Raw genomic sequence first — 8,539 nt, forward strand, 5'->3', positions numbered from 1 at the left:
ACAGATAACCTAACCATACTCCACCAAAGAAGCAAATACATCCTTTTTCTAAGTAAACACAAGTACCTCTTTCTGCTTCTGAGTCAAACAGAAGCCCAAGGCCAAATAGTCCAAAGTTGATGCCGATTAGACCGTTACAGAGTTGTCGCCAACTTAGTTTCCCTCAGTTGCACTAATGTCCCACCTACCTGACTGATAGAGCACTGTGATTGGCCCACCACACCAATAGAGTGCTACAGATGTCAGTGAACAGAGCAGTCCGCCATATATCGGTGAAGAAGACGCAAACTAAACTGATAGAGCGCTGTGATTGGTCCGGCACCAGGTGGCCGGGGCTGTGAAGGTTCCAATGTAGCGTAGCTAGACCATCCGGTCTAGCTTCCTAGGCTACAGAAACACAACTAGAGCAAGAAAATACTGTAACATGAGGAAATATGGGTTTTTCTGTCACAAAGGTGGTGCTGGACTAAGCTGGGTCAAAGCTGGGTCATTGAGAACTTTCACCCACAGATTAAGACCTGAACGCCAGCGAGTCTGGGAGGAAACCATAACATCAGCCACCTGCAGTCTACCAGAAGATGTGTTTCCATGAGTTGTACCCAGACCAAGTCAAAACATAAAGTTTAAACTTCTTTTTCTTGATTTTAATGTTAAAGTAACCATTATCATTTTGCTCATTATAAATGTGTTTAATCAAATGAATGACTATTATGCTTTGGGGTAATTATAAGAGATTTAATGAATCCATTCTTAAATAGTGTTGAGAATGTTTGTTACTGACCTTCACACACTCAAGCACAAACAGTCACACACATCCACACACATCTTCCCACAGTAAACTCCAGACACATTTGATGACGCACACGTTTGCTTTGAGAAGAGAAAGGTTTTTGGTAAGTTTCAGTCTTATGATTCCAGTTCGTGCTTGACAACGAAAGAGAGAGAACCTGAAAGGGGGGGACAGAGCCTGTTGGCTCGTTTCTCCCCCCCCCCCCCCCCCCCTTTCTCACGCTGTTTCTGCCAAGCCAGGCAGAATAGCTGAATCGCAACTTCTAACGCAGACTCAATACAGAGTCTTTGATTTCTGAGTGAATTAACTTAAGAAAGCGCATCGACAAAACGCTTTACCATCCACGTGTACCGAGGGCAACTCTGGACCGGTTCCGTTCGACACCTACGTCTCCTGTCAGCCGCCGGTGTCATCTGGATGAACCACAACATCCTCCACGGCCCGGATCCGAAAGAGGGTCCACAAGAGTTCGGTGAGACAGAGCACGGTTTTAGCGTTTGATGCAGTTCTCTGATAAGACCTAAGTTTATTCAAACCATCACTTCACTCAGACACCTGTTTCTTCCTGAAGCAAAATCAGATGCACACACGCATCCATCTCACCCCATCCTTGGATCACTCCTTTTCAGAACCTCCAAGTCCAACACCTCCAGGTCTTTGGACATCTGAACACCAACTCTTTCAGCACGATTCAGGTGACGCTGTGCATCTTCTTGGTAATAGGGCTTTTAAGAGCATAAGAACTGTTCTTTGTTATGCTTCTCCTGTCTCACAGACACGGCATGAGTTTGAGAAACAAAAGGGGGGTGGGGAACCTCCTCCTGCTTTGCGAGCATCATTTTCGCATTTCCAGTTCACTACCATTTCTGATCACAACAAAGTCGCCTCCGTAAAGCTGCAACCCAACTTTGAGCAGGTAAAATCAGGTTCTGATCTAACAGCTAAACCATCAGCTTCGCTCCAGTTCCGGACGGAACCCTCAGGTAAATTCAAACAAGTTTCCCGGTGGGTTCGTAACACAAGATACAAACAGTTTGATAACCAAATCGCTTATGAGCCTGCTCCCACAGATACGTCCAAACTCGTGTCTCTGTGGGTCCGCAATACCAGATTCAAAACTCTATACTGAACAACTCTATTCTGACCAACTCTATTCAGACCGGATTCTTTTCCGCTGACTGGTGGACCGTTACAAATTCTCTTGTTTGTGGGATGAATTTTTAACAAATGTGATATCCTTTGAGTTTTTTTTTCAGGTTACCTGCCTCCAGCCAGGGTCCTGTTACTAACTCACATTTTCAGGGATTACTAACCTACTGATTTACATTTTTAGAACTGATTTACATCTCTATCTTTTTATTAGTGCTTTGTGTGGCATGATTATATTTGATTACAAATTTAATTTTATTTTGTTACTATTACTTAAAGGGCCACAAGCCAATTTGCCCTTCATTTTCATGATTATTTCTTTTATATATAAGCCTTTAATTGGTGCAGCCTGCTGAGTTTCACATATCAGTTAGGATTTACTTTCTTTTATTTGTGTTTTCTCTGCATCACGTTTTTACATGACATGTAGAACAGGGTGCAGAACATTTCTTCTTTAGATAATTCACAGAAGGCATCCACATTTTCCCAGAGGCACCCATAGATAGGTTTTGATTGATTTCTTTGTTTTGCATCAAATGCTATCTATCGTGTGGGCTGTCTCACTTTGTCTCCTTCTCCGAGCTCGTATGGACTACATCCCATCAGAGGGGTCGTCTTCACCATCCTTCAACTGGTTTCCTGTCGCATGGGGCTTCGGTCGTGGTTCGAGATGGGTCGAGGTCTGCGCTGGACTTCGCCTGGACTACGCCCGAGGAATGCATCACCTGCCCAGCTCCGTGTGACACACGAGCTGCTTATCCTTTGAATACCTTTGCATTATTACTGATGAAATTAACTGCTATTGAAATAGCTCTGCTTTCAAGATTCCCTAAGTGGATTACTTTACAATGATTGCAACAGTTTTGGCCTTAATCATCTGATCAGGATAGACTCCCTTCTACACGAGACCTGTGGTGATGCTTCATCGTTCCTGCCTTCATCTGGGATGTCTACCTTCACGAGTACATCACGTTATTGTGGTTGTGACGTCAGGTGGCCTCTGCTTGACCACCATGTCGTCACAAAAAGGGGGGATCTGTAACGTGAGGAAATATGGGTTTTTCTGTCACAAAGGTGGTGCTGGACTAAGCTGGGTCAAAGCTGGGTCATTGAGAACTTTCACCCACAGATTAAGACCTGAACGCCAGTGAGTCTGGGAGGAAACCATAACATCAGCCACCTGCAGTCTAGCAGAAGATGTGTTTCCATGAGTTGTACCCAGACCAAGTCAAAACATAAAGTTTAAACTTCTTTTTCTTGATTTTAATGTTAAAGTAACCATTATCATTTTGCTCATTATAAATGTGTTTAATCAAATGAATGACTATTATGCTTTGGGGTAATTATAAGAGATTTAATGACTCCATTCTTAAATAATGTTGAGAATGTTTGTTACTGACCTTCACACACTCAAGCACACAAACAGTCACACACACCCACACACATCTTCCCACAGTAAACTCCAGACACATTTGATGACGCACATGTTTTGCTTTGAGAAGAGAAAGGTTTTTGGTAAGTTTCAGTCTTATGATTCCAGTTCGTGCTTGACAACGAAAGAGAGAGAACCTGAAAGGGGGGACAGAGCCTGTTGGCTCGTTTCTTCCCCCCCCCCCCCCCCCCTTTTCTCACGCTGTTTCTGCCAAGCCAGGCAGAATAGCTGAATCGCAACTTCTAACGCAGACTCAATACAGAGTCTTTGATTTCTGAGTGAATTAACTTAAGAAAGCGCATCGACAAAACGCTTTACCATCCACGTGTACCGAGGGCAACTCTGGACCGGTTCCGTTCGACACCTACGTCCCCTGTCAGCCGCCGGTGTCATCTGGATGAACCACAACATCCTCCACGGCCCGGATCCGAAAGAGGGTCCACAAGAGTTCGGTGAGACAGAGCACGGGTTTTAGCGTTTGATGCAGTTCTCTGATAAGACCTAAGTTTATTCAAACCATCACTTTTCACTCAGACACCTGTTTCTTCCTGAAGCAAAATCAGACTCACACACTCTTCATAAATTCACCAGAAGGTCTATTTGAGCAAGAACAGCATATCAACTGTTAAAGATTGTCCCACAAAGTTGCCAATGTGATTGTTATTTCCTGTTTGTCAATTTTCAAAATCATTAGTTTAATTTGAAGAATTAAAACTTTTAATCCTTCAAACTGGTTTCCTCATTGAACTGAAACACAGACACTCAGATATTATCGGCAGTTTATCGATGAAAACAACCTTTGAGTCTTCTGAACAATATAAAACTTGGTTATTAAATATTAAAAATTAATATTCCGAATTAATACGTAGCATGGTTCCTCTTTCATAAAAGAGCATAAAACCACAACGCTACAATACCATACCAATTTATTTATAAAGCACCATTTAATTATAGCATGGCAGCTAACCAAAGTGCTGAACATAAAGGAGCCAACTCGGGCATATCAGCAAAACAAAGTAAAAACATGGAAATCAGGTAAAATACATAAAGACATAGCAGAAGAAAAGTAAAAACTAAGTGTTGTCTGAAGAAAAACGTTAAAAATTGTTTTCTAATTTTTATTCAGAAGCGTATTACTTTGATCACAGCAGCACATTAAATAAAAAAACTACAAAGCTGAAATTAGTTCAGCACTCAAACTGCTGCATTCAGTGTCCCGATAACACCGTGGTGGTGGGGTATCGTTTACGGTGTGGCATGCACTTTTCCCTCTCAATAAACAGTGAGTGAGCTTTACAGTTTATGTCCTTCTGCAGCGCCATCCTGGACTCCTCCAGGCGGGACAAGGAGCTTCTGGCTTCGCTCAGTTTCTGGTTCAGAGACGCTAAGGTGACGTCGATCTGCCTCACCTCTTCTTCCAAACTGCAGACACACAACACCAATGAGAAAATGGAGAAAAACAACAACAGTCGTGTGTTTTTTATGGTTCTACCTGAGCTGCGGCTGATCCCTGCAGAGCTCCATGTTGGGTCTAAGGGAGCGGAGGTAAAGTCTGGACTGGGCCACTCTCAGCGGAGCCTCTTTGTTGTGGATGGCCTGCTGTAGAGACACAATGTTCTTCTCCTGGGATCCAATTTGGTCCAAAATCTACAAACAATAAAAGAAACAGTCATAAAATAACTTATTTGAGCCAGGTTTTGTCTGTTCATCCACCTGAGCGAGTTTCCTCTCCAGCTGGGTCTTAGCCTCGATGAGCTCTTCACAGCGCTGGCTGAAGGCTCGGTCCACGTTGGAGCTCTGGACTCTCAGATCCTCGGTTGTGTCCTGCAGCATCTGCTCCACTAGCATCCTACACACACACACACACACACACACCATGTTTACATCAGTCAGGCCCAGGGTTTATTTAGGCCATAATTGCGTAACTATAATGTTGAGCTCTCCCGCAGGTTGTTTAATGTAAATCAGCTCTTTTGAGGATTTTTATGTTCATTTTTAGTATTGTGATGCTTTTTTCAACAATGCAAATCAATAAAATCACCATTAAACAATTTTTGTAAGTTTTGAAGGAAAAACAAACATTCTGATTCATAGGAAGACGTTTAACTCGATGAATTTGGCCTCAGCGTTGAAAAGTTTGGACACTCTTGTGTTACGGTCGGCCATTGTACCAGGAAGTAGCACAAATGGGCAGAATTCCTTTTCCAAGCTTGAATTTAATCCGCGTCACAGGCAGTCAGGCATCCACCTTAACTTCTCACTCAAGCACTTCTCCTCCTTCTCTCCTACCTATCCTATACTGCCCCTAGTGGTAGACACAACACCAGGCTCTGACCCAGCGCTCTCTGACCTGAGGCTGTTGGTGGCCTCCTCCTCCTGCAGGGCCTTGGACAGGTTGTCTTGTGTAACCTTTGTCCATGACGTGGGAGTACAAATGCTGCAGAAATCAGAGGGAACCTTCTGTGTTTAGTTCAAAGACAACAAAGCACATTTGACATTTCTACTGGCACTCACTGCTCCTGCATAGTGGCTGAACTGGGATGCAGCTTAGTGTCGGGACTCGTGTTGCTGTGTCTTCCACTGCGATCATCAAAGCTGTAGGCCTCGTGTTTATCAGACCAGTCCATTTCCAACGTCTGCTGGGCGTCTCTGTTCATCCTGACACACAGAAACCAGTCCATCAATAATATCATTCAACAGTAAAGGGATTTGAGACTAGATTTCATAAATGAACCAGTTAATTTTGCACCTACTTGATCTGAGTGACAACCTGAGCTATAGTTCTCTTCAGAAGAGCCTGGATGTTCTTGATCAGGTCCACCTCCTGACAAACACACAGATCTACATGTAATCTGTTTAGACTGTAACTAGACGGATCCTCGTGAAAACCAGTGGTTACCAAACTTTTCAGCTTGAACTCTAATTAACTTTTAAATCAAAAATGAAAACATTCATGTATTCATCAGCCTGTGAATGAATGCTTTTCATGCTGCACCTTCTGCACTGTAACTGCTCAGTTTTTAACTTTTGCCCTTTTATCTTATTCTTACATCTAATTTTATTTGTGTGTATTTAAATTAGATTTTAAATTCTGATATTTTATGTTTTCACATGCACATCGAATTGCTTCTGTGTTTGAAATGGACTCTACAAATAGAGCTGCTTTGCCTCCAGACCCACAACATAAAAATTATCAAGACGTGCAACCCCAGAGCTCTGATTTGACAAAACAAACATGCTTGAAAATCAAAATAATTCAGGACAAAAAGAAAACCGCTCCAGCTCATGTTTAACGATTTCTGACAATTTAGTTGAGTTTTTGTAACAGTTATGCTAAAAAATATGGATTAATCTATTGTTTTTGAATAAAACTTTGTTTTATGTAAATTAATATCAAATCTGTAGTAGTACCCTATCCACAGTGAGGTCTTGACCCCAACTTTGGGAACCACTGATTTACATTTTATTTAGAATTTAGCTAATAACTATGCAAATTAAATAAATTAATTAATTAACCAACATTAGAAAAACAAAGTTTTCTAATCTATTCTGTTCCATTAAAATCCACTGTTTACACTCTGATTTAATTATAAAGTCAATTTTTGAAATATAGTTCACTGCAAACGTTTACAACATCAATTATTCAATTTTTTGCAAGAAAAATATCCTTTAAACATTTTTTAGTTTACTCAAAAACATAAAATGTTCATTCATTAAATTAGATCAGTTTAACAATGAATGATCAAATATCTTCAACGATTTTACTAAATAAACTTTTTTTTTACATTTATTCTAAAACAGATTGATTTGTTACAGAACATTATCTAATTTTAGTCAGTTTGAAACCTTTGTATTTTGTTTTTTTTGCAAGTTGTCAGAAACATTAACCACTGGATATTAAAATGATAAATTTCATACTATTTCATGCATCAGGTTTTAAAATGTTACCATCGCATTAAAGCAGCCCATAGTGTTCACCTTCATCAGCTCCTCCTCCACGCTGTCTCGGACCAGGTCTGGTCCCAGTCTTCTGGTTCTGCAGGTCAGATTATCGGTGGCGATGGCGTACGGAATCTCTGTAGCATCCAGCACCCTCTCCAGCCTCACCTTCACCTGCAGCAGAGCCTCAGAGTCGGCCTGCAGCTGCTCGACGTGCCGCTGCAGCTCAGACCTCCAGTAGTGGATCTCTTGGAGCCTCTCTCCCAGAAGACGGGTCCCCAAGCTCTGGGTCTCCACAGTGGCATCATGTGTGTTGCGGTTCAGGGTTCTGGACTTTCTCTGGATGCTCTGGGCTTCGTGGTGATCAGAACCGGCCTGTCTGATTAAAGTTTGGTAGTTGGAGAACCATTCAGCCGGGGTGTACTTGGCTGAGCGGTACCCCACAGTGGCTGAGCCCGAGGATGGCTGAGGGATGTCCTTCAGATCAGGACTTTTCTCAAGAGCTTCCTGAGCCACAGATCTGCTGTCAAAGTGAGGTTGTGGCACCAGAACTTCAGAGCTCATTTTTAGGTCGTTTTAAAGAAAACAAAACTAGTGAAAACATGAGCCGCTTCAGTCTCCAAACCAAACTGCAGCTAAACGTAGAGAAGTCTGTTTGTTAGGTGTTGCTTAGTTACGCTGTTGAGGCATCTCTGGTGACCAGGATACCGATCAGATGTCAGCATCAGCCTTTCGACTGAGTGACTCAGTGTTTGTTTGGATGCGGAGATTCAACTGAATTCAAAAGGGGAAACTCAAACCCTTCGACCTACTTGTGTTACAGTCTGTGGGTAGATTCAGACACATGAAAGTCATTCTGATCTGCAGATAAACAAACATTTTCTTACAAAAACAAAAAGGAGAATCGAAGAAAAGGGAAGTCCTTGTCATGGTCTGCTTCTGCGTCTCCCTCAGCTGTCTCCTTGTGTTCCTCACGTGTCCCCTTGTCTGCAGCCCCTTCAGGTCCCCCCCCCCAGGTCCTGTGCTCCCGTTGGTCTCCCTTTGTTCACCCCTCTGTAGTTTTTCTATAGGTTCAGCTTTTCATTTGTTAGTCTCTTTTAGAGTGTTTCTTTCCCCACCGGTTTTTAAGTTCAAACATGACATTAACGTGACATTGAAAGCAGACGCTTTGATGCTCCACCTGAGAGTAAATCTGTAAGGCTTGTCACCAGCATTCAGACATCAATTCT

General features: G+C 42.4%; 1 protein-coding gene across 1 annotated transcript; it reads right to left on the reverse strand.

Annotated features, from left to right (window-relative positions):
* Positions 1–3,950: 3,950 nt before the first annotated feature.
* tekt4 (tektin 4) lies at positions 3,951–8,302 on the reverse strand. The gene is made up of 7 exons (XM_015942034.3): positions 7,350–8,302; positions 6,125–6,195; positions 5,886–6,029; positions 5,722–5,808; positions 5,085–5,220; positions 4,864–5,018; positions 3,951–4,793 (listed from the first exon to the last, which is right to left on the reverse strand). The coding sequence occupies exons 1-7, from the start codon at positions 7,872–7,874 to the stop codon at positions 4,580–4,582; spliced, it is 1,332 nt and encodes a 443-aa protein (XP_015797520.1). The 5' UTR covers positions 7,875–8,302; the 3' UTR covers positions 3,951–4,579.
* Between the last annotated feature and the right edge of the window lie 237 nt (positions 8,303–8,539).

The sequence above is a fragment of the Nothobranchius furzeri genome, chromosome 6, assembly GCF_043380555.1.
Source record: "Nothobranchius furzeri strain GRZ-AD chromosome 6, NfurGRZ-RIMD1, whole genome shotgun sequence".
Taxonomy (NCBI): domain Eukaryota; kingdom Metazoa; phylum Chordata; class Actinopteri; order Cyprinodontiformes; family Nothobranchiidae; genus Nothobranchius; species Nothobranchius furzeri.

Excerpts from the sequence above, each read along its gene's own strand:
- tekt4 (XM_015942034.3), bottom strand. The coding sequence starts at position 7,874 with ATGAGCTCTGAAGTTCTGGTGCCACAACCTCACTTTGACAGCAGATCT. Across the intron at positions 5,809-5,885 it reads TCAGCCACTATGCAGGAGCA|CATTTGTACTCCCACGTCAT; the intron begins GTGAGTGCCAGT and ends TGATTTCTGCAG. Across the intron at positions 5,019-5,084 it reads TGGAGAGGAAACTCGCTCAG|ATTTTGGACCAAATTGGATC; the intron begins GTGGATGAACAG and ends TATTGTTTGTAG.